This window comes from Halichoeres trimaculatus, unplaced genomic scaffold (assembly GCF_033239565.1).
Source record: "Halichoeres trimaculatus isolate MK-OKI-2021-1 unplaced genomic scaffold, fHalTri1.1 fHalTri1_scaffold_15, whole genome shotgun sequence".
Classification (NCBI taxonomy): domain Eukaryota; kingdom Metazoa; phylum Chordata; class Actinopteri; order Labriformes; family Labridae; genus Halichoeres; species Halichoeres trimaculatus.
The window spans coordinates 24,335,606-24,361,104 of NW_027437193.1; the positions used below are offsets into that span (position 1 = coordinate 24,335,606).

Genomic DNA, 25,499 nt, shown 5'->3' on the forward strand with positions numbered 1-25,499 from the left:
CTGTCAGATGCACTCAAAATATTAAGTGTTGGTACAAAAAACTCACCCTTGTACAGGGTGTGCCGACAGGGAAATAAGCCTTTCAGGCCGAGTGTTTTTTTTTTTTTTTTTCTAACTCGGCTGGAAAGATGTTTTAATGCTGCTTCTAAAAACCAGGTGTTGGGGCCACGGGTTTCACACAGCATTTACAAACTGAATCCAACAAGATATCATTTGTAAAGGTGTAGGTATTTTAGGTGCTCATTATCTTTAATTTTATAGAGCCAGGCTGGCTGGAAACAGCTTTTTCATTAGGCTACTGGTGCTAGCTTAGTCAAGCTAACAACTGCCTGAATCCATAACCTTCAGCAGTCTGAGTTAAAATGGTCATCTTGATCTTTATTGATTGTTTTGGTGCAAAATTTCATTGCAGACCTTTACTACCAAAATATGTATGGGTACAAGTCATGAAAACTCAATATTGATTTGTTAACAGTGTAAAAGAAAAAGCATTAAAGGTCAACAACACAAACAGGTAGCCTAAGTCAAAAATTCAAGATGGCGGATTAAGTAAACAGAAACAGCCTGAGATCAGTGCATCATGTCCATCATCCCACTTATCCTGTTCACATGGCAAACAATAGATGATATTTTTGCATTAAATTAAAAACACACACTCACCTGTCTAGCTACTAACAGTGTGTTTTATTAATTTCAAATTGAACAAAAGCATTGTTAGCATAACTTATTCAAGGATCTTTAACACTCGTATTGCGATAGGCTACAGCTATTAGATAGAACATCTGAAATATACTTTATAGGTCGAAATAACTGAATTCCTGGTCGTTTAATTGTTATTCAGCGGTGAATGTTCTTATATTATGTCACTGTCTGCAGACCTGCAGGCTGCTCGGTGTTCCCCTCAACTCTGTCGTCACACTTCAGTCACGGTCACGACGGGTGTGCGTAACGTGTAGAAGCCATGATCATGTTCCTCCTCCTCCACCTCCTCCTCATCCACCAGATACACCGAGGACTTCCCCTTGACATGCACCAACCATGCAATAGATACACAGTCATACGTCCAGTGTTTGCATTCCTGTCCCGCCACTAATTCACATACACCACACACACACACACTCATACACACACACACACACACACACACACACACACACACCACCAGCAGCAGCACCATGCAGGCGGCGGGCACGGGAGCAGCTGATACCGACGCTGCTGTAAACAGTAGCAGCAGCAGCAGCACCGCAGACGTCGACGACAGCGACGGGGCAGGGGAGAGGATGGAGAGGACGGTGCCAAGCGAGCAGCAGGACAGAACCAACAACCAGCAACAGCAGCAGCACACGTCCTTATCGCCGTCCGGAGTGCTCGGTGAGTGCAGAGAAACGGTGCGAAGAGAAACAGTCTGTCCTACCCTTTGAAGGTATTTGTGCTCGTTTGCAAAAAAAAAAATGGATGGGGATGAACTCAGTAAGATTAGGCTACAGTGCATTCACACAGTGGTGCAGTTACTGATGCTTGACAGACTTCACTGAATGACTCACAGGATACTAAAAGGGTCAATCTTCTGTGATTGATTTCCTACGTCTTTTCATGGTGCGCATTCCTTGTCACACAGGCCCGGGAAGAGTCGGGCTGGAGGGGTCCACAGGTGCATGCAGGAGTCATGTGTATGTCCTGGCGGGCTGAGCTGCACTTTTAAGAGTGTAGAAGAAAGATTGTGTTGCAGGCTTTCACTCATGTGCTGGAGACTGGAGGCTTTTGCAAAGGAGATGTCTCAGTGGTGAGTTAGCAAATAACCTGTGTTGTGGTTATTTATGGGTGTGCATGATGAGGTCTGTTGGCAAAACTGGGATTATCCATGGAGAACGTAGGGACTGTTGTCTATCTGTGGGGCCCTGAAGATATGAGTTTACTCCATCACCAGCCTTTAACCAGGGAAATGTCAGTGCAGCTGGAGACATCTAAACCACATCTATTAGGTAAGGCCACGTAGGCCCACAGAATACAAAAGTGAACTTTCAACATTTGGTCACATACTCATGCTTTGTTGAGGGGTTAGGCTTAGCCCTCTTTTTGACTTCTGTTTCAGCAGTAATAGTGAGATGATGATGAGCTTGGGGGCTGTGGTTGTTGAGTGATTTTGATGGTTTTACTGATGACTACACAAGTTTAAGGTGGTGACTGATTCAGCAGTTTATCATGGTGTATTACAGACTTTGCACCGTGTAAACTGCCAGTTTGAGAAGTTCTCCTGAAATCTGTGGATGCTTCATAGACTGTCTCCAACGAGCGACATATCCATCCGTCCATTCTCTTTACAGCTGTTAGGGTCGCTGGAGCTTATCCCAGCTGTAATGTGGCACAAGGCAGAGTACACCCTGTACAGATCCCTGGCCTGTCACAGGGCTAACATGTAGAGGCAAACACATTCATGCACACTCTAAAACCTTAGAGTCACCAATCGGCTTGATGAGTGTGTTTTTAGACATGTGGGAGGAAGCTGGAGTACTAAGCTCGGGACTTGAACCAGGAACTCTTTGCTGTGAGGACCAGGTTTGATAGATGTAAATTTCACTGTGCCCTCTGTGTCAGACCCGTGATGAAATGTGAATTTGCCTAAGATCAGTCTTAAATCTTTAATAGAAAAAGCTTCAGGTTTTTAATAAACATAATGCTGTGGTGAAAATAATTTTTACACTGCAAAAAACTGAAATCTTATCAAGTGTTTTTGTCCTATTTTCAGTAGAAAATACAATTTTTGGACTTAATCTGAGCCACATTCACCAGACCAGTCCAGAAAAATGTCTTGTTTCAAATTATTTAAAATAAAAAATGAGGCCTGAATTGCTTGAATCAAGTAAAGAAAATCTGCCAATGGAACAAGAGAAAAGTTACTTGTATTAAGAAATTATTGTAGTTTCAAGCATATTTTCTAACAAATTTTCTTGCTCCATTTGCAGATTTTTTTCTACTTGTTACAAGTAATTCAGACCTTATTTTTATCTGTTTGAAATAAGACAAAAACACTTCACCCTCTCAAGGCAGATGTTGCAGATTTGCAACAGCTAATTGCTAGTTATCTAATTACTCCTATATCTACATTTTATGAGCCTTTTTTCTTAAAAGTACCGCTGCAGAACTTAGTTGTGCATTAGCAACAAACAGTTTCCCACTATCCCACCAGTTGGCAGAGCTGTGTCACTTCCAACATGGCTGCCTCCTTGGTTTCACCGAAACAGATTTTCAAGGCGTCAGTTTCATACAAGTTTCATTACCAACCTTCATTATTTTGAAACCAAAACTGCAAAAGATGAGTCCTGAATATATAAATATACAGATACAGTACACACCAATTAGTAGATTTTATCACCTCTGGGGTTTTCCCTAGCCTGTTGCAACATCCCAGAATGCATTGCATGTGAAAGTCTCTAAAAAAAGTCCGAATTGTATAAAACTACCCTATATGATATTTTTTTCCCCAAGTATCTGATTTTTTCTGTTACTAAAACTTAATTTGAGCCTAAAAGGGTTAATAAGATTTCAGTTTTTTGAAGTGTATATCTTTATTCAGTTTAATGTATTTGATTCCATCTGCCTGTACAGCCTGTTGAGTAAAAGCTTCAAGAAATATAATGAGGCTGAGCCATGAATAAATATGCCTGCTTAGTGGTCAAAATCAATATGGTTAATAGAGTATATCGGACCTGTCAGCATCATCAATCAGGTTTTTTTTTTTTTTGGTTAATGATTTCCAGCTATGTAGCTTAAGCTGTTTTGTTTGATATTATTTGAACATGAGTCTGTGTTATGTATGTTGTCAGCGATGGAGTCTCACCTAATTTTTTTACCCAAACAGAAGAATAAATACAGCGTTTAGCGCAGTATAAGTTCTTCAGTGGATGTACTCCAGAGGGATGTAAATGACTTTGCTGCACATGTGAATGGCCACTCTGCAGGGAAAAACCACTGCTGCTGTGCCTTCAGATCATATAGATATATAACCAAGTGTGGTGGCCTGGATGAGCAACCACGTCAGTGACAATCAGAGACACCATCACTCAGTTGGTTGCATCACAACATTACATAGAGGACAAAAGTAGGATGCAGGGTCATTTGCATGGATTGATTTAAATCATTATTTTGTACACATACACACACACTCCATGAAATGCTGAAACCGTGATCCTTATATGTTTTTGTCTTTGGGTTTGTAATAGGTGCAGCTTATTGAGAATTTCCGTGTGGCTGAGTTTGCATGCTGATCTGAAGTGTAACAGAGAGGAGACAGCAGCTTTTAATAAGAGCAGTGTGACATGTTGTGGATGTGGAAGTGCTAATGCAGTTACGCTGCAGAGACTGAAATCCTAATCCTCACAAATACAGAGAGTGTCAGAGTAAGACTCAGCGAGCAGCAAAGAGATGTGTCCGTCACTGTGCCAGCTGTGACACAGAGTGTGAATCAACGTGTGAAAGGAGAAGAGTAAAACTGATGACCTCGCCTCTTTACTGTACTGACGAGAGGGATAACACTTCTATGAGGGCCTGTTGCTTTAGCTCCGTTTAACGGTTTCAAAGACCGACTTAAAGGGCGAGTGTCGTGCTGCCTGTTTGCACAACCCTCCGTTTGGAGATTATCTGTTTGTTTGGAGCGCTCTGAAATTGCACGAAGTCACGTGACCAGTGCTGCACAAACAACCTTCACGCTGACTGAACAATTGTTTCAGATGTTTCTGTCTTTTTGTCTCCGTGACAGAGCAAAAAACAGGAAAGGACAGAAAATATGTTTGAGGGATAACACTGGGGTGAGCAGCAGAGTGAGAGTAATGACTAACCCTGTCATCTGTGCCCTTGTTTGCCCCGATGAGAAATTATCACCAGCTGCCTGCCCATCCTTATCTCTGCCTAGGCCTCAGTCAGACTTTATTAACCTCACTTTGACTCATGCTCACCTTCTTCTCACCTTCCTTTATTTCCATTTTAGATAAACTGTTTGGGAAGCGTCTCCTGCAGGCTAGACACTACATCATGTCCCGGAAGTCGTGGCTGAAGATGGTGTCCACTGAAAACTGTGATATCCTGATGACATTCCCAGGTACAGTCAACTCCAGGCCATCCTGTCCTCACTGTGACGAGTCCCTGCGCAGTACAGGGAACAGAGGATCCTCATTAAATGTGTTTAGTGGTCGGCCAGCCACTCTGAGCATCACAGGGACTTTAAAGGGTCTGAAGGGAGCTCTAAATCTCACCCATTTACCGCTTCTGTATCTACAGACGAGTTTTCCTATGGTGTATTAAAGAACGCTGCATTAAAATCAGACTCAGACTTATTTGCAGTTGGACTCAGAAAAACTTTGTGCATGCAAAGCACATCCTGCATATTGGCCCAGTACGACAATGGGCTTTGTTTTTAGGGGCTGGGTATAATGTAGCTTTTGTGACAGCTTTTTCCTGCCTGCCATCCCAAAAACCTTATTCTGTCTGTCTCTTATCGTCCAAACATGTGATATGATCCCATTTAAAAGTATACATCAGGTTTAGATAGATAGATAGATAGATAGATAGATAGATAGATAGATAGATAGATAGATAGATAGATAGATAGATAGATAGATAGATAGATAGATAGATAGATAGATAGATACTTTATTAATCCCTTGGGAAGGTTCCCTCAGGAAATTCAGATTCCATCCTCAGCACACAGGTACAAGAATAAGATCAATTTAAAAAGAGAAAAAGAAAAAAACACAAGTAATAAACATTCTGTCCTTATTGGTCCTTGGTCTTTGAAATATATAAGTTAACAATGAGAATAGATATGAGTAGTTCAAAAGTACAGTACAGTGTGGATTTTTGGGTGTCAGTTCAGACCTACTGGACCTCCCTCCTCTGTCTTCCCTCCAAGTGAGGAGTTAAACAGTTTCATGGCACGTGGGACAGATGAGTTCTGGAGTCCCTTTGGGACTGGTTTGCTGTGTGCTTGGGATTTGTGGGTGGATCCTCTTAGGATTAACAGGCAAAAAATAAGAAGCAAAATAAGTTTCATCATGGACCCAAGTTGTCAGTACTTATTTTATTATACTAAGAAATAATCCTTCACAAAACTGGAACTTAACAACGAGGAACTGGCAGTATACAAACAAAATAGCACATAAAAAAGGAAGTGCACTGTTAAGAATAGGGATGGGTACCAAATTAGGTTTAATCGGTACTGACCAAATTCTGCCTGTAGTACCGAGTACCGATTCACATCAAGTCAAAAGGTACCATGTTTAGGTACCTAAATGCATCCTTGTGACTATGAGGGAGTGGAAGAGTAGGCAATTTTTCATACTGGACATAAACACAGCATTGCGAACTTATAAACCGAAGAATAAATATGTACATTTAAAAAACTTTAAGATTATTTTATTAAACAAATGAATATTTGTCACCACATTAACACACAAAAGTACCAAAAATTGGTACCATTGAGTACCGGTACTGATTGCCTCGTACCGGCATCGGTACTGTATCGTTTCAAATGTGAAAGGTACCCATTCCTTGTTGAGGACATATGTCGAGAATTTTGTAAGTCAGTCATGAGGTTGTGCAAGTTCACACTCAATATGAGCTATCTTAAAGTTCTGTCCACGCAGACTGAAATAAAATACCATGCATTCATATTTTTTTTGTTTTGATTTTATTGTTTTTAGTTTTTTTCTATACATTGTTTATTGTCCAAAAATGAACCACAGTAGTGCAGGTTTGTTTATTTATTTTTGGCTGCACACTTTTGTGTCTTCTGCCCTCAACTATTCCTGAGATACTGGAATTACTGTTTACTAAAGCCAAGAAAATCTGCAACTTTAAGAATTACAACTACACGTAAATCTACAACCCATCTGCTAAATATTTGGCTAAAAGTGTCAAATACACAAGAAAAATCCTCTAAAATAAAATGGCAAAGGGAAAAGAAACACAGATCAAACTAACATAAAAAACTATTTCCCTTTCTCAGAAATCTACATTTGTCTACAACCATACCAGCTGGAGTGAGTCCTCATTTGCCTAGAAAACACCTGAAAATGTCCAAAACATCTACCTTCATCAGCACTGCTAACAGCAGCATTTGCTTGATGCATGAATCATGTCCCGTTCTGAAACTCTCTGAAACTCCTCTTAGTTTCTGGTGAAGTAATGGCAAACTGAGTGACCCGGTTCATCAAAACACAACCATCTTTAATAAATGCATCCATTCAGTGCGCTGAGGCGTAACACTGGTTTGCAACGAAAATCATTAAAACCAAAGAGTTCTTGTTTTTAATTAAAGTGATTTTCAAAGTGATTACCAAAAGTTGAAAGTAACCCCAAAATTGCCTCATGATTTTGGATGCTTTTTCACAGAGTTGTTTTGCTGTTTTCCAACACAAAACAGGAAATTTGTCAAACTTGGTGTTTCTAAGAGTAAGACTTATGGAGCTTATGTTAGCAGCAGTCAAAATTTACTTTAACCCGTTACTGCCTGAATTCATTAATTAGATATGATTCTTGGTATGTGTAGTATGTAATATTTACATGATGGTGGAAAAGAATTAGAAACCTTTGCTTTTTTGACAGGTTTATATTAATGCTGTGAAAAGTTAAAAATTATTTGGAGTTTTGTGCATGTGGGAATACTGTTGTTTGTACAAGGAGCACAAAAATATCTAGATGAGACTTAATGAGGCGACATGCAGCTGGCTTGAATCCAGCTGTAATCAGTGTGAGCTTTTGCCAGTCTCTGCAGCCTGGTACATAAAACACCTTGTGATATATGTGGACAGGCATTTAATGGGAGAATCAGTTTACTGTCAGCTCCTCCATCCTTCTCTTTGACTCTGCTGTCAGAGCCGTGAGAGATGGGCTCAGTCCAGCCCCCTAATGCAGCAGCAAACTCATCATCTCTGCCCCCTAGGGAATGTATCTGGAAATGTGTGAGGAATTAAAGTGGATGTTGAATCTGGAAACTGAGCTTTAAAGTTGTACTAAAATGCTGAACGTCCTCCCTGCAGATACCATAGATGACCACACTCTGCTGTGGCTCCTGAATCAGATCCGCGTTGGAATCCCACAAGTCAGTATTCAGGTCCGACAGCACAAACATGCCCAGACACACGCCTTCTTCATCACGACAACATTTGAGAAGTAAGACTTTTCACTCTCTGTGTATGTTTGCATGTTTGTGTGGGTGTGTGGGTTGTATCTTTCTTTGAACTGCTGTGAGTGAGCTTGTTTTCACCTTCCAAAACAGCCAACGATGTGTTCTGCCTTTCAATTTGAAGACTGAGTTTAGAATAACAATGAGACTTGACCATTTAGATTGTTTCCTCCTGGTTAGTGGTGAAAATTTATCAACTTTGGTAGCAGCATAGAGGATGTTCCCAAGAGATTTTTTTTTACAAGTTATTGACATGTACATTCATACCCAACCACAAAGTCTTATCAGTGAGAAAACCTTTGAGAAAAGGTCAAATTGAGCTCAGCCAAACACAGGATCACAGTCAGTGGGTAAACAAAGTCAAACTTCTTAAACAAGTGTGGCTGATGTTAGTAGAGCTAGCATCCCTAACCTTCATTCTTCTGAATCCTTGCAGATTTATGTCCTTGTGCCTTTGCTTGTCGTACATTACTCTGGTTGATTGGTTTTGGTTTAACCAGACACAGCCCTTCAACTTCATTGCCTTTGTAGGGATCAAAATTTTGCCAAACAGTGCCTCACTTTAAGATACCATCTGTGTTTACAAGCCGATAGAAGAGCATGACAGCGTTCTGGCTAAAGAAAGACCAGCACGGGTCTAATCCTGGGCCCATAGGTCTGATTTCATCATCATCTTTTCTAAATATTAAGATTTTCCTTCCTAAATGTCATCATATCAAATCTTAACTGCTACTGAGCTGTGTCAAATATAGATTCTGTGATGATGTATGGAACAATACATTTGTCAGTGCTTCTCACATAAATATCAGTCGAGAGCAAAGCCACACATATTTTAAATGCATAAATTAATTATAAATCCATTGAAAGTATGACACAGGCTAAGATAAACCTGGGATTCTTTGCCAATTTTTTTTTCCCAATACAATTCACTTCAGTCTTTGTTTATAAACTGGATTGGAAAAAAAAAAGTTACCACTTTTCTCCAGAAGAGGGTGAAATGTTTCTCTCTGACTCACATGATGTGCATTTTATGGGAAACTGTGGCTCCTGATATAGTCTGTAGACATTATCATCATCATTTAACTTTTTCATATGGTCTGGTGTTAAAAAAGCAAACTAAGGATTTCAAAAATCCTAAATATCAAAGAAACGCAATTTAAATCGAATCAGCACCCCTAAAATTGAAACAGAATAGAATCAAGAGAATAGCATAATGTTCCGGCCCGACCATTCAATAAATTGTTCATTACAGTGACGTGATCTTGCTTTTCAAGTTCATCCAGATATCCAGTTAATGCGTCTGGCTCTCCCAGCGTAAATCAAAACAGTAATCGAAGTAAATGTCTGTTTTGTTTATTTTTCCCATTTACCAAAAATAAGATCAAGTAAAGAAAGGAAACACAAAGCTGAATCAAACTGCAGCAATGTTCAAAGAACCATCTCCAGCCACAGCAAATGGCGCTGTTATTTATATACGGTCAGCAATTATTTTCCTCATTTTTTACATGTAAAGTAAGAAATTAGGGGTGCACTGATCACAATTTTCTGTCTGATCACCGATCTTTAAAAAGCCTGACTTGCTGATACCGATTTTTGTTTTTTATAACTGACAGCATATACCTTCAATGTTCCAATCTTATTTTATTGAAAATCATTAAACAATGCCTGTGAAATCTTTATGTTTTAACTTAAACAACCAATAAAATGTCCTGAGTTTTTAGGTCACAGAGCAAAAAGCAACAACGGCTGGCTGTCAGACCTTCCTGGAGGTTTATAAGATCAGTTTCATATGGAAGGATGGGCCGATCACTGATCCCCCAAAATTAAGAAAATCGACACAATTGTCGACTGCCTTTTAGAAATGTTAATTTTGGTAAGATAGTAAAAGCAAAATTAGTTAAAATATATTGCACTTAAAAAATTTTTTCAAAACAAACAAAAAAAACTAAACAAGTAAACATCATGAAACTGTCACTGTGTGTCAGACATCAGATGACCTGCTCTCCTATTATCTGCGTTGACCAATAGAAACCCAATATCAATCCACAACTAGTTATCTCTACAAGTCATTGTTAAGAGCTATAGCTCTGGTTGGTGGAGGGTTGCTATGTAACAGCTGCCATGGACGACTGCCTTGTGTGTTGTATTGTGTATTGGTGCTTGGTGATGGATGTTTTAACTGAATAAGTTGTCAAATAACCAAAAAGTCTGATTATAAAGAAGATACAGTTTCAGCTTTCTGTCAAGCTGGGATGAAAACTTGACACCAATCAGCTGTAATGTCTGAGCATTAATGAAAAATGGACTGCTCTTTCAAAACACTGTGTAATCCTCTAAAGCACTTAAGCCCTACATGTCACCTGTCTCCTGTTCATACTCTAATGACAGGCTGAATAACCTGCTCTACTTCTCAATGTTAGTCCCAGGAGTTGATGAGCTTAGCCATCAGGAGAGGAGGAGATGGAAGAAATGCTTTTTCACACCTCTTCTGAAGCTGGAGTTCGTTTTTGTTTACTAAGACATACAAGAGAAAAGAGCGACAGATAACAGCAGCTGTGGAAGTGTTTCTCCAGCACAAACTCAGAGTTTTCAGACCGAGGTGGCAGTCATCAGTGACAGCTTTTTGTGTCACAGTTTGTGTTAGTGTTAGTGTGTGTGTGTACGCTAAAGTCACTTAATCCATCATACATCTGCAGTCCAGCCTGTGCTCAGTTTTAGTGTTTTCCCTCACTCAGACATAATCCTGCTGCTCACTTACCCTGTGTCCTCTCCCTCAGCTTACTGAGGGGGGCTGAGCAGATGGGCATGCACAAGGCTGTCAAACCACAGTTTGGAGGAGGGATGCGCCGCTTCTCCTGCGAGGAAGACAACATCTATGAAAACATCGAGAGCGAGCTCTGCTTCTTCACCTCACAGGTTAGAGGTTGTTGTTACGGTTGATACAGTATAAATCCTGAGTCTTTGTGATTGGGGTAACTTTTAAGTCTTCAGGTCCAAATAAAAGTTAAAGATACCTTTGGGTGGTGGTATGGTTTTGGGGTTAGGTCACTCTCCCCATGAGGTTAGCCCTCTGGCATGTTGCTCAGGTTCAAATTCAACCTGCACCATCATTCCCCACTTTTCACCCCATCTCCTTCTCTGTCCACTGTCCCCTCCTCTCTTCATAAAGCCTGACAAGTTTAAAACATCTCAAAATTATTATTTTTAATTTTCACTTTTTTTTTGTCTTATTTGTTACTGTGATGGTTTTCAGGAGCGTCAGAGCATCATAAAGTACTGGCTGGACAATCTGCGAGCCAAACAAGGGGAGGTGCTTCACAACATTCACTTCCTGGAAGGACAGCCAATCAGTATGCCCACATTTATTGATTCTATCCAATCATTTTAAATGATTTTTCTAAATCCTATCCTATCTTCAGAGTCTGAATGAAATCAGCTTTTTGTTCAGTGTAATTAATTCAATTCAAATACAACTTTTTCAATTTCAATTTGTTCTCTGTGTTCCATATACACTCACCGGTCACTTTATTAGGTACACCTTGCTAGTACCAGGTTGGACCCCCTTTTGCCTTCAGAGCTGCCTTAATCCTTGGTGGCATAGATTCAACAAGGTACTGGAAACATTCCTCAGAGAGTTTGGTCCATATTGACATGATAGCATCACACGGTTGCTGCAGATTTGTCTGAACATCCATGATGAGAATCTCCCGTTCCACCACATCCCAAAGGTGCTCTATTGGATTTAGATCTGGGGACTGTGGAGGCCATTTGAGTACAGTGAACTCATTGTCATGTTTAAGAAACCAGTCTGAGATGATTCCAGCTTTATGACATGGAGCGTTATCCTGCTGGAAGTAGCCATCAGAAGATGGATACACTGTGCTCATGGTAGGCTGTGGACTTAAAACCATGCTCAGTTGGTACTAAGGGACCCAAAGTGAGCCAAGAAAATATCCCCCACACCATTACACCAGCAGCAGCAGCCTGAACCATTGATACAAGGCAGGATGGATCCATGCTTTCATGTTGTTGACGCTAAATTCTGACCCTACCATCTGAATGTGGAGCAGAAATCCAGACTCATCAGACCAGGCAACGTTTTTCCAATCTTCTATTGTCCAGTTTTGGTGTTGCTGTGTGAATTGTAGCCTCAGTTTCCTGTTCTTAGCTGACAGGAGGGTCACCCCGTGTGGTCTTCTGCTGCTGTAGCCCATCTGCCTCAAGGTTGGACGTGTTGTGTGTTCAGAGATGCTCTTCTGCAGACCTTGGTTGTAACCAGTGGTTATTTGAGTTACTGTTGCCTTTCTATCAGCTCCAACCAGTCTGTCCATTCTCCTCTGACCTCTGGCATCAACAAGACATTTTGTCCCACAGAACTGCAGCTCACTGGATATTTTCTCTTTTTGGGACCATTCTCTGTAAACCCTAGAGATGGTTGTTGGTTAAAATCCCAGTAGATCAGCAGTTTCTGGAATACTCAGACCAGCCCGTCTGGCACCAACAACCATGCCACGTGCTGACCATGTCTACATGCTTAAATGCGTTGAGTTGCTGCCATGTGGTTGGCTGATTAGAAATTTGCGTTAATGAGCAGTTGATCAGGTGTGCCTGAAAAAGTAGCCAGTGAGTGTATGTCAAAAACACACACACAAACAGGAAAAAAAGATTCACCCTTTATCCCATGTATAAAAAAAGGAAAATGTAAATGTCCACTTGGGTCACACAGAATAACGTATTCTTATCCAGAGAGGCAGTGTTGACATTCAGGATGCCTGTTTTTAAGTGTCTGCGTCTCTTTGTGCCTGATTTCAGGTTAAAGTGTCATTTTGTGTCCTCTGTAGTACCTGAGCTGGTGGCTCGAGGCGTGATCCACCAGATGTTTCCCCTGCATGAACAAAGGATCCTGAACCAGCTGATGACATCCTGGGTGCAGGCTGTGTGTGAGAGGCAGCCTCTGGGTACGACACGTCCACATTTCATTTTAAAGCTAATTTCAACTGACAGTGGACGGCAGGCTTGACTGTTCATGTCTGGTTTCATTCACACATCAAACAAAGAAGTCGTGTTTATCTTTCTTTTGTGATTAAACTGTTTGAGACGTGATGATTCTTGATTTTTAATGTTTGAATTCTTCTGCTCTGTAGATGACATCTGTGACTACTTTGGAGTGAAGATTGGCATGTACTTTGCTTGGCTGGGTTTCTACACTAACTCCATGCTATACCCTGCTGTCATCGGCTTCCTGCTCTGGATACTGGCAGAGGCTGACCAGGTACTCAAGACCTCTAGAAAGATCTTTTATTTTCATCAGAGGGAGATCGGCCTCTAACTGTCAGATCTATTGCAGTGAGGCCACTTTGTTTCCTCTTTCATCGACTCATCATTTTATGCCTCAAACGTCAGGATACGACAGCGACTTTGATGCTTCATTTTCTGCTACTCCTCCTGCATTTACATGATTTCCTTTGTGTGATTTATAAAGATGTGAAGAGAAACAGAACGAGCTGAAGCAGCACATGATAACAAGCGCTGACACTTTGCTCTGTGACTGAACCGCTTTGCGAAGCTCGTCTGAGTATCTTTTGATTCTCTCACTCTCCCTCTCACAGACCAGTCAGGATATCTGCTGCGTGGTTTTTGCCCTCTTCAACGTTGTGTGGGCGACACTTTTTCTGGAGCGATGGAAGAGGCGAGAGGCAGAGCTCGCCTACAGGTGGGGGACCCTGGACACCCCCGCTGAGTCCTTAGAAGAGCCCAGACCACAGTTCAGGGTGAGAGGGTTGTAATAATGTGAGCATGTGTGGATGGAGATGCTTTGTGTTTGTTGTGGGTGTACAGAAGCTTTGTTCAACAATCTGAAGTTCTCGCTGAGCTTCTTACAGTCAGAGTCACAGTTTGTTCACTTGATTTAAAGAGCCCTCCTGAAGTTTTCACAAACCAGCAGTGACAGAGCTCCTCTCTCATGTAGAGCTGTGAACTTTGTCTGCCTGTTTCATCAGTTGCGCAACCCTGCAGTGACTGGATTAGCACAATACCAGGAAACACGGTCATGTTTACAAAAGTAGCGTGTCTTCACTCACCACGTGCTCTCAGGGGGAAGGGAAGGGGGGGTGTTGGAAGCGTCCTTCCCACCCAACCCCCGCCCCCAGCTCACCCACATGTTGCATGGACTGAATAGAGGACTAGAAGGGGGGGCAAGGGGCGCCAGTTTCAAAAAAGCCCCCAAATTCTCTGGGAAACAAGCCCGGCTAGCTCAGTCGGTAGAGCATGAGACTCTTAATCTCAGGGTCGTGGGTTCGAGCCCCACGTTGGGCGCAAATGTTTTTAGAAGCAATTCTAGCAGCAGTGTCTTGGTTTCCCACAAAGGTATGACCCAATAACACAGAATATGAGCTCTCAGTCACTGAAACGACTCCACGAGGTGATACAGTCTGTTTACATGCTCCCAAATGTTGATATCATCCCAGGAAATAAACAGGCAACCCTTCGATATAATTCATTCACCACAATAATCTGGATATTAAGAAATACAAACATGCAAAAATTTTGCAGCACACATTTTACTAATCCTTTTCAGAATAATTAGACAGCAGTAGTGATTTTTAACAAAGCCTTTCCCTGGCTGTTCTCCGTCCCTCCCTCTGCTCTCTCTGCAGGGGGAGTGAAGCGCTGCAGTCCCATAACAGGCTGTGAGGAGTTCTACTACCCGCCCTGGAAAAGAGCTCTGTTCAGATGGCTGGTCAGCCTGCCCATCTGCCTCCTCTGCCTCTGCTTTGTCTTCCTCGCCATGCTGCTCTGCCTGGAACTGCAGGTCTGAATACATAGCACAGAGTGGAAGTTACACAAGCTCAGGGACAGGGACTGAAAAATGGAGATTTTATTTGAATGTGTTTCATTTGAAGAGTGTGCACCCCTTAGTGAAGAGACTGAATGACTTTGAAACAGAGTGAAAGCAAAACAGCTGATAATAAGAAAAGAAGAAGAGGCTATGTTCCCTCTCTTTGTTTTACTTTAAAATATAAATCATATCATGTCTATAATCTGGACTAACAAAGAGCTTTCATATATGCCTTCATTTAATTTCACAGCCATTTTGAAGTAGCAGCTGGGCCTGAGGGAGCAGATAAGAATGAATAGGACTCATTTAAAATTTATGAAACCTCTAATGCACCTTGCAGGAAGTCGTGATGGAGATCCAGGAGCTACCTGGTATCACAAGATTCATTCCTAAGATACTCCTGGCCCTTACTGTGACCGTATGTGATGAGGTGTATAAGAAGATCGCTTACTGGCTCAATGACATGGGTAAGATGCACTACAAATACAGTGGTGCCTTAATGTACAAGTTTAATATGTACCGTGACGGAGCTCTTTGCTCAAATTTCATATAGTCAAAGCAATTTCACTCATTGAGATGAATTAAAATGTCATTAATCTATTCCTGCCCCCCACCAAAGATTGTTTTTTATAGTGAATTGCTTTAAAATTAAGTAAGCAAAAAGTGAGTAAGTAAGCGTAAATATATATATATATATATATATATATATATATATATATATATATATATATATATATATATATATATATATATATATATATATATATATATATTTTATATATATATATATATATATATATATATATATATATATATATATATATATATATATATTTATATATATGATGAATAACATAATTTGTAAAAAAAAAAAGACTAATAATATATATATATATATATATATATATATATATAAGGCTCAAAGACTAAAAAGAATGTAATGTGAGAAAACTTGTTTTATTAAGTATGATTTACAACATTAACCTTGAATATCAGACAACTTAAGAGATGCTGACAGAGGAAGGGGAGAAAAAACTTGACTCAGTATTTAAATCTTACTCACTGATTTTTGCCCTTTTCACCTTTTTTTCACTTTTATTTGTAAATGTTTTTTTTAATAAAAACAGAATGTTTCTGAGTTGGGCAACTGTCATTTAATAGCACCTTTATGCGCCCTGTTGCTACTTTTCTGGGTGTTTCTTTTGAATTGAGTCTGAAAGTTATGCAAAATAACTGAAAAAACAAATTTGAGCACAACACTGATGCTTCTACCCTGAGTTAATGGCTTAAAGTGAACAAGTGAGACACGGGATGATGGGTGACCTTCGTTATTAAATGTGATGTTCAATGTGGTGTTTCCTGTTGCGTTTACTGTGGCGTTTCCTGTTGCATTGGCTAGTGCTGGATTTTTTGAAGCTGGTTTACCTGAATTTTAAATATAGATTCACATCAGAAAAATTTCCAAGAGTCTGCTCTTATCTTAAAAAACTTGTTAATTTGGTACACATTCAAGTCAAGGTACTACTTTTGTTTGCTCTTTTACATATTTGGGAATTTTGTTCATTTCTTTTCTGCTTTTTATTTCTTGTCATACAGAGAACTACAGACTTCAGAGTGCCTATGAGAACAACCTCATCATCAAGATGGTTTTTGTGAGTCATTCTTCCTCTTCAGTTTGGGACAGAAAAGAGAGAATTCATCTTGACTAATCAAACGTTGACTTCCTGTAATGTGTCCTTCCTTTTTTTTTTTTTACAGTTTGAATTCATCAACTCTTACCTAAGCCTTTTCTACATTGGATTCTACCTCAAGGACATGGAGCGACTAAAAGAGGTGACAAAAGCTGTGTGCAGAAACACCAACATAAACATGACATTTTGGTCTAAAGGTGACAGCAGCTTTTGAGCTGAAGTGGTGGTTTGGACTTAAAAAAAACACCAATTGTTGGTTGAAAACTGCTGCTTTCTTTGCCTTTCGCACAAACTACAAAATGCAATTTGAATTCACAAGGCAAACTCAGAATCTTTACTTGTTATGGAACAATGAGTCCTTGATTTCTAGTGGAGTTGGACAAAAGCATGCTCCTAATTTTAGCTGGCAACAGTCAGTTTTTGTTTGGCAGCTTTCACAGAGCTATGCTGGTTGCTAGAGAACCCAGTTTTGAGAGTTGTAGTGCTTGAAGTCAGAATTCTTGAACAAACTATTGATCCTCTTGATAGTTTCATTAATGACATTGTTCCAAAGACAAGGCTAAAAGTGAGCGTACTCATCTGTTTGATGTAGACATGCATCAATCAATTGGTCGGCCGATCAATCAGTGCTGATTTCCTTATTTTTGGGGACCGGTAATCGGCCCATCCTCACATATGAAACTGATCTTATATACCTCTGGGAAGGTCTGACAGCCATTGTTGATTTTTGCTCTAAGACCTAAAACTCAGGACACTTCATTAGTTGTTTAATTTAAACATAAAGATTTCATTGTTTCACAGGCATTGTTCAATGATTTTCAATAAAATAAGACTGGAACATTGAAGGTATATGCTGTCAGTTATAAAAAATAAAGAATCGGTATCGGCAGGTCTGGCTTTTAAAGATCGGTGATTGGCCAGAAAATTGTGATTGGTGTACCCCTAGTTTGAAGGCATAGAAGTAAGATTTTGAATTTAAAGGGGCTGTAAAGAATTTCTAAGTGATCTTAAAAAAGTCTCACTTATAGATCTATGTCTGATTGTAATCAACATTTTAGAATGAGGGGCCAGTTGTTCAATGAATCTCATCTAGATCAAAATGATCCGGATTTGGAAATCTGGTTTCTGCTCTCCAGGATCAGCTGATCAGTCTTAGTTTTCAAAGCAACATTGGACTGGATCACCCTGATCCACATATACAGTTTTCAGGATTACCAAATTCAGATTACCAGTGCTCTAAATTGGACGATGTACCAGCTCTGTAAAGAACAGTAGGTAGAAGAGCCAACATGGTGTCCCTTAAAGTGTTTTTGAGACAAAACACAAAAATGACATAAACATCCACTTCCATTAATATTTCGTTTTACAAGCCCCCATCTGAGCCACAACCAATAAACGTATACATGAATATACATTAACAAATACATTGTGGATATTTTGAAAACGTCCTCAATTGAAAAAGGTCTGCCAAGCTCTGTGTTAAAGGTAGAGTCAGCAGGAATTTTCGCTACTTGTTAATTAACACCACATTCGAACTGGCTCCTCCTTGGCTCAGTGCCAGCAGCAGCGCACACCCACTGCCTTCTGACTGTGTGTACAGAAACACACTCACTAAACACCTATACTGTCGCTTTTTTACATGGGAGTAACCTCTGGAGCCATGCACCGGACTTTGCATGTTTGCACAAGCTAATCACAAATATTTGACACATACCTGGTTAGCAGAGAGCCAGCTCAATTCACTCATTGTCCTGTGCTGTTCTTTAAGTGCTTTAAAGCAAGTCACCCATGTTTCAGAAGAAGCTTTATTTCTTTTGATTCACTTTGTCAGTATTTTTCTTGCTCCGTTGATGAGCTTCTTCTACTTGCTATCTTTAACAGACAAAGTCATGATTGTGATGTGATTGGCTGATGTAACCCCTATGTAATCCCGACATAATCAAAACATTAACATACAGACAGAGGAGGGGGTTGAGGCAGAGACAGACACTGACACGCATATGTAAGGTCAATAGGAGACGATTGAGCAGAATTATTTCTGTAAAAGTTGACATATCATTTTTTAGGAAAATCCTGCAGTCTCTACCTTTAATGTGTCTTTCTCAGTACTGTTACAGCTGTTGTCTTTTCCTCACAGATGCTAGCCACCCTGCTAATCTTTCGCCAGTTCCTCCAGAACATCAAAGAGGTCCTCCAGCCTTATCTCTATGAGCAAAACAAGCTGGGTGTCTTCACCCCAAAGGTGCTGTGGGAGCTCCTCCAAGCCATCATACTCAAATATGGCCGCCTGGCTCTGGGAAAGGCTCAAGCCTCGATGACCGCCTATTCCTTCCTGGGTCCCAAAGGCATCGCGGTCAGTCACAGTGCTAACGGTAATCCTGAGCCAAGGAGACGAGGGGATCTGAAAGCAGGCTTTCGGCTGTCAGAGGAAGAGTGGGACATGAGTGACAACAATCTGAAGCAGCGTAAAGTCAGCTTCACTGAGAAGGTTGACTATCAGGACGTGACAGCGGAAACGCAGCCGGTGTTTGACAGCTTCTTGGAGGACAGTCCTACACTGGTAGAGGAGGGGATGGACCCGTCCAGTATTTTTGACAGCTGTGATGATGACAGTGATTGTGAATTGCTGAGTCAAGTATGTGGTCTGTTTTCTTTTATAATTTAACATACTATTAACATGCTATGTGTGTGTTTTTTTAATCGTCTTGATGAAGCGTACTAAAACTCCCTGAAAGAGGTTAGTTTGACATGAGTTCAGAGCTACAGGAAAATACTTACTCTGCCCTCTGACATGTCAAAGAACAGTTATCTTTATGTTATCACCTCAAGAGGATATAAAAACTCATACTATTATCTTATAACTTATCCTTCAGATAACTTTACAGACAGAATCAGGGATTTCTACAACATATGAGTAGTTTTGAAAATCTGCACACATTTAGTAAGGAAATTAATTTTTCTTTTTAATTTTTATTCAGGTTTAAAATATAGGAAAGCATGACACCCCCTCTTTAAAGTCAGTCATAATTCAAAGCACAGCTGACAACGACAGGCTGAAGAGCTCCTTGATGGCTCTCATGAATATTTATTCAGTAATATTTAATCAATACAAGATTCAGTAAAAGTGTTGTACTTAATAATTGTTTCTCAAGAGGCAGTCTTCCATAGCATTGACAATCTAGGGACATTAAAAGCACTGACTTCTGTTGTTTGAAACAAATAAGATGTCTTAGTGTTCAGTGGAGAAAGTATCGTAGTGTAATGTTTACCTTAGCAGGAGACCAAGGAGCTTGCCACTGTGTCCTCTCCAAAGGAATCTGAATCTCTCTGTCAGAGAAGAAAGGCTGCAGGTGAGGGGAAAGAGGAGAAGAAGTCATGGATTGACCCACCAGAAGAGCCTAAAACTGTGACTCTGACCCAAGCGGAGATTGAGAGCTGTATGCAAACCTACGAGGTGAGATGCTTAACATCTTACAAACTGACTTTCGTCCTGCTAACTCTTCACACTTCTGAACTTTCTGTGACCTGAACAGGACACACTCCAGGACTACCAGGAGATGTTCATCCAGTTTGGCTACGTGGTGCTTTTCTCATCTGCATTCCCCCTGGCAGCCATGTGCGCTCTTATTAATAACATCATTGAAATCCGCAGCGACGCGTTGAAGCTGTGCACCGGCCTGCAGAGACCTTTTGGCCAGAGGGTGGAGAACATTGGACAGTGGCAGGTCAGTGTGCTTCTTCCTTTGTTGGAAAATCTAAGAGATTTCTCCAGGGTATTTTGTCTAAATGTCTCATTTTTTTCTCTCATCATCAGACAGCAATGGAGGCCATGGGCTTGATTGCCATTATCGTAAACTGTTACTTGATTGGTCAGTGTGGTCAGCTGCAGCGTCTGTTTCCCTGGTTGAGTCCTGAGATGACCATCATCTCTATCGTGTTACTGGAGGTATGAACAGTCCTGTCTTTGATCACTGTAGGTCTGTCCAGGGTGAAAGAGGACGTGGACGTTACTTTTTTAAACTACAGAAGTTGTACAAAGGTGCATGGCCTGCTCTGTTTGGTGTTGACTTTGTAATAACCTTAGAAATATAATCTGATTCATTTGAAATGTATTTTTGGTGATTGTGAAATTGAATGTGCCTTGTTGTAATCGTGGGTTGAGCTTGTCCCTCTGTGGTCTTGGTGGTTTTCAGCACTTTGCAATCCTCCTAAAGTACATCATCCATGTTGCCATCCCTGATATCCCTGGCTGGGTTGCGGAAGAGATGGCCAAACTAGAATACCGACGAAGGGAAGCTTTCAAGGTATGAATCATAGCTTGAAAGACCTTCGGCCAACACAAGGCTTGCTGCTGGCTGCACTGTATGTGCAATTTATGTCACGTTTTCTACCTTTGTGTCCCACTGTGTCCCCTGATTTACTGGTTTGTACTGACCCTGGACGTGCCTTTGAAGCCTTTTCTGACTGCTCATCTGAAGAAACCACATGTGTGACTTTTTGCATCACATCAGCAGAACTTGCTTACCAATGTGAAGAAGACAGCATTTGTGTGAAAAAAACAGCCTAGTGTGTGAATTATTTTCTCAAAGTAAAGCCTAATGTTGGGCTTATAATGCTAAAACCTGCAGTCTTGTTTTGACTCTGTGTAAAGTAGTTGATTTATTCAGTTTAACAAAGTTTTACTGATAGATTGAATTGGCAGTTAGACTTTTAACTGTGAAGCTAATGGAAGTTTAACGTAGAACTACATGTTCTACATGTTAACCTCTAAAATAAAATTTAGTTAAAATATATTGACTATATTGGATACAAGGCTTAAGAAATCCAAAGGTTTAAACACAAAGAGGGAATTTAAGCTAATGGCAATTGTCAATAAAGCGAAAGAGGCTTCAGCTCAGTTCAGGTGAAATCTTTCCATTAAAAGAAACAAAATCAGTATTTGCATGTGTTAAATCAAAACAGTTTAAAGATGATTCCCATTTCGAAAGTAAAAACATACGTCCATAAAGGCTTCAAACAGAGCCCAAATCTACGTCCACTATCGTAGCTGCTATGGTTAGCTTCTTCCACTTGTGATCATCAACACTCAAAGTCACTTGTGCACTGGGCGCTCGCTCAGTGATTGGCTGATGGAAATATCCTGGTAAAACCAAAACAACAACATACAGACAAAGCAGAGAGTTGAGGCAGACACAGACACTGACACACATGTATAGTGGCCCATAAGAAACAATTGAGAAGGATTACTCCTGTAAATGTTGACCTTTTTTTGGGAAAGTCCTGTAGGACCTACCTTTTAGCGTTGACTAAGTTTCAATCAGCAAATTAATAACATTTCAAACAAAATACAGTATTTATTAAATAAAAATATTCGTTTTGCTTGAATTTAGCTCAACTTTCTTTATCTGACCTTACAGCTCCTGTGAGGAAGTTTCATTGGACATAGATTTTGGCGACCCCTCTGGTTAAAGCTGCTTTCATATTATGGCTGTGGGTTGAAAAAACTCCAAAATGTCTTCTTTTTCTGGGAGCAAAAAAAAAACATTTTTTCCTCACATACTGACTTTCAAAAAAACAAATTACTGTGTTTTAAAATATATAAGACCCAAAATGAAACCATAAGAGTTTTGTGTCATCTGTGGACTAACAAGTATAATTGTATGCAGTGACAGACGTGTCTGTTTCAATAATGTGCTAGAGGGATCGTTTTTATGGACCCTCAAACTCTTGGTTTATGTCCTATTACGTTGGTAAACGATTGATAGTGGATCATAATCATGATAATCTAAAGGCAAATAGTCCAATCCTTACATGCATGCATCAGCCTGTCTGTCTCGGTTTGAGGAAGTTGCAACACTTCTGTTGGATGATCAAGAAACAATGTCATGTCTCAAAAACTGATACATTATAGAGCAGTGTTTCTCAATTTTTTTCAGACCAAGGACCACCAGGAGCTAAATAGCCCGGGAACAACACCCCAGAGAAAAAACTGATTTACTATAATCTCTGATCATACATGTTACAACTTGCTAGGGCTGCAACTAACGATAATGTTGAAAATGTGTTTATATTCATTTTATTTATTTCATTTAATTTTATTAATTAATTGAATTATTTTTACAAATAAAATTATACATGTTATTTTTTCAATACTTGTCCTTTATTCAGGAAAAGTATTTTTCAAAATGACTGTGACTAGAGTAAAAAAGTGCACTAAGTCCCTCATTGTTTTATTTTGTTTTATTTTTTTTGGAATGAGCGAGAAAATGTTCCTAAAAATATGAGTATAACTACATTACTGATATATTATTCCATAATACTTAAATTTCCAGTAATTAGATACTTAGATCAAATTAAATTACTCAACACATTTATGAACCAATTTTTGTAGATATTTTCAATTTGTGTAGCAGCCGACTCGCACCCCCACCCCCTCTTTTTTCTAAAATTCATTAAAAAAAACAAAAACAATTTCCTCACAGTTGTTGCAGACCACTAGGGGGCGCTGGTGGGCCACTAGTGGTCTGCGGACCACAATTTGAGAAACACGGTTATAGAGAATTCATGTGATGAAATTCCCCTTCTGCTAGGGAGAGACAGCTGGATGACATAAATGTTATATTTAGATAACATAATAAAATGTCTTTCCACCGATCATTTAGGTCCCAACTAAAGTAGAACTGTACTGTAAATAGTCAAATCTGTCAAAAGTAGGAATGCATGTTATTTATTGGACAGCAACGTTACTTTTTAGACAGTTTTGTCCAATGCATGTGTGACTCATGCTCTTAAAATATCATCCTGCTCTTTTGTATAGTCAAGGTTCCACTGCTCTCAGAATAGCAAAAGACTTTTCCCCCTACCCAGCAACAGTGACTGCAATAACCACTAATTATATTAAAGTCAGCAATCTCATGGCTGGTGGTCTTGTTTTCTTTCGAGAGGTGGAAATTAATTTTAATCTTGGTCTGTTTCATAACCAGCCAAAAACTCTTCACAGGAGCTTGAAAATCAACAATTAGTGTCACTGACCTCAACTCCAAAGAGCTGCATTCATCTTTCATTTCAAGTATATCAAGGCTATTTGAACATTGCAAGGTTATTTTACTGCACCGATTGTCAACGCAGAATCTCAGAACAACAAAACAGGCCCCTTGGACTTTCATCTCTCAAATTTGCGATGATCTATCAGTGAGAGCGCGCAGCTTCAGACCTCATGAGAGGTTGCTTTAGTTGCTAGTTGCCACTAGATGGCACTGTGAGAAAGCTTCAGATAACTCAAAGAACAAATGGGAAAAAGTCAAGGCTGTGAAAGGCTTCATCTGCCCATTATTTGCAAATTAGAGAAGAGATTGAATTAGAGAAGGAACACAGATTCATTTACCCTTTAGTTAACACTCCTCAGAAAGGTTTTGCCTTGTTGTTCACATTAATTAATACTTGATCAACGTTTCTTTTCTGTGTTTGCTGTGTCATGCGCTGCCTCTCTCCTCCCCTGTCTTATTTTTGATGTGCCTCCTGTTTTAGAAACATGAGCAGCAGGCCCAGCAGCACTTCCAGCAGCAGCTCAGGCGCCGCCGTGAAGAAGAGGAGCTCCAGCGTCAGGCTGAGCTACAGGCTGAGGCTCGCCAGGAGAGCGAATACCACAAAGCAGATTCCCAGCACCAGCACCACCATGACAAAACATCAGGGGGCAAGCCGGGTGACAAGCCCAAGAGGCCAAGCTCCCTGCTGGGAAACAACAACGTGATGAAACTGAAGCAGATCATCCCTCTGCAGGGGAAGTTCTCCTCAGGGACCTCCCGCTCACCAGCTCAGTCACCTACAGGAGGAGAGGCAAAGCTGCCGGGATTTCTCAAGTTCTTAAAGTCGCCTGAGGTGAAAAAGGAGCCAGCAGTGGCAGCTGGGGTAGTGCCGGGGTCAACTGTGGCCTCGTCAACTCCCCCTGGTGGCCAGGAGAGATCACAGTCCCCAAACAGGACATTCAGTCCAGGGAAACTGTTCAGCTTCAGCAAATCTGAGGGGACTGTGGTGTGTGTGAACGGGACACAAACAGCGAGTCAGCCTGCTAATGCTCAGGCAAACAGAGCCGAGTTAAACTCAAGCCAGGAGGAGTTACCCTCCAACGAGTCAGAGAAAGGAGAGTCAAGACAGTCGACTGACTCTGAAAACTCAAAGAGTTAATACACATTCAACAATGGCAAACTGAGAGCAATGTAAACAGACAGCGTCACACCTGTACTGTAAGAGAACACTTTAGTCGCAGGGACCACATGTACGGTCAGCGAGCGGTAGACTTTCACTCTTGATGCAACCTGCTCTGCACAAAGTATTCTACTGTATCTATTTACACTTACCCAGCTTCCATGTAAAATATGTACAGTACGTGTTACTCTGTGTACGGGGCTTGATTATAAAGTCATAATACTGCATGACTGCCTGGTTTCTAACAGCACCTGAAGAGATAACCTCGACGTAAGGCTTGTTTTCTATAAAACCAGGACCTGAGCATTAATGACGTGAACAGCAGCTTCCCGTCTTCTCCGTTTCTCATCCTGGTGCCTGTCTTTAGTGCATGCTGCGTCACGTGCATGCATCACACATCCATCACGTCTTTTAGGTTGTGAAGCACTTTCAAAGCCATTGTATTCTTCTGCAATAGGTCAGATTATATTCACTGTGACCATAAAAAAATTATTCTATTTTTCTTAACCTTGGTTTTCTATGAATTATTTTAATACATAAATTAGTGAATGTAATTCAAAAATGCAAATAAACATCACTTGAATCA

General features: G+C 40.4%; 1 protein-coding gene and 1 non-coding gene across 5 annotated transcripts; both read left to right on the plus strand.

The window, feature by feature from the left end:
* Window positions 1-949: 949 nt before the first annotated feature.
* ano8a (anoctamin 8a) lies at window positions 950-25,499 on the plus strand. Of its 4 annotated transcripts, none has more exons than XM_074689319.1 (18): window positions 950-1,371; window positions 4,985-5,095; window positions 8,034-8,166; window positions 10,957-11,095; window positions 11,433-11,529; window positions 13,021-13,137; window positions 13,324-13,451; window positions 13,789-13,948; window positions 14,836-14,990; window positions 15,358-15,484; window positions 16,614-16,669; window positions 16,776-16,850; window positions 18,846-19,343; window positions 19,983-20,162; window positions 20,242-20,433; window positions 20,523-20,654; window positions 20,902-21,012; window positions 24,236-25,499. In XM_074689319.1, the coding sequence occupies exons 1-18, from the start codon at window positions 1,176-1,178 to the stop codon at window positions 24,890-24,892; spliced, it is 3,264 nt and encodes a 1,087-aa protein (XP_074545420.1). In that variant the 5' UTR covers window positions 950-1,175; the 3' UTR covers window positions 24,893-25,499. The 4 variants fall into 4 exon arrangements, with proteins under 4 accessions (XP_074545420.1, XP_074545421.1, XP_074545422.1 ...); XM_074689320.1 differs by having other exon boundaries at window positions 19,986-20,162; XM_074689321.1 differs by having other exon boundaries at window positions 20,022-20,162.
* On the plus strand, window positions 14,422-14,494 carry trnak-cuu (transfer RNA lysine (anticodon CUU)). The gene has a single exon. It is a non-coding gene; the product is annotated as a tRNA-Lys (tRNA).

What these genes read in the sequence shown, in the direction of transcription:
- ano8a (XM_074689319.1), top strand. Translation starts at nt 1,176, where the DNA reads ATGCAGGCGGCGGGCACGGGAGCAGCTGATACCGACGCTGCTGTAAAC. An exon ending in TATCCTGATGACATTCCCAG is followed by an intron (nt 5,096 to 8,033) that starts GTACAGTCAACT and finishes TCCTCCCTGCAG; the next exon opens with ATACCATAGATGACCACACT. An exon ending in TTACTGGCTCAATGACATGG is followed by an intron (nt 15,485 to 16,613) that starts GTAAGATGCACT and finishes CTTGTCATACAG; the next exon opens with AGAACTACAGACTTCAGAGT.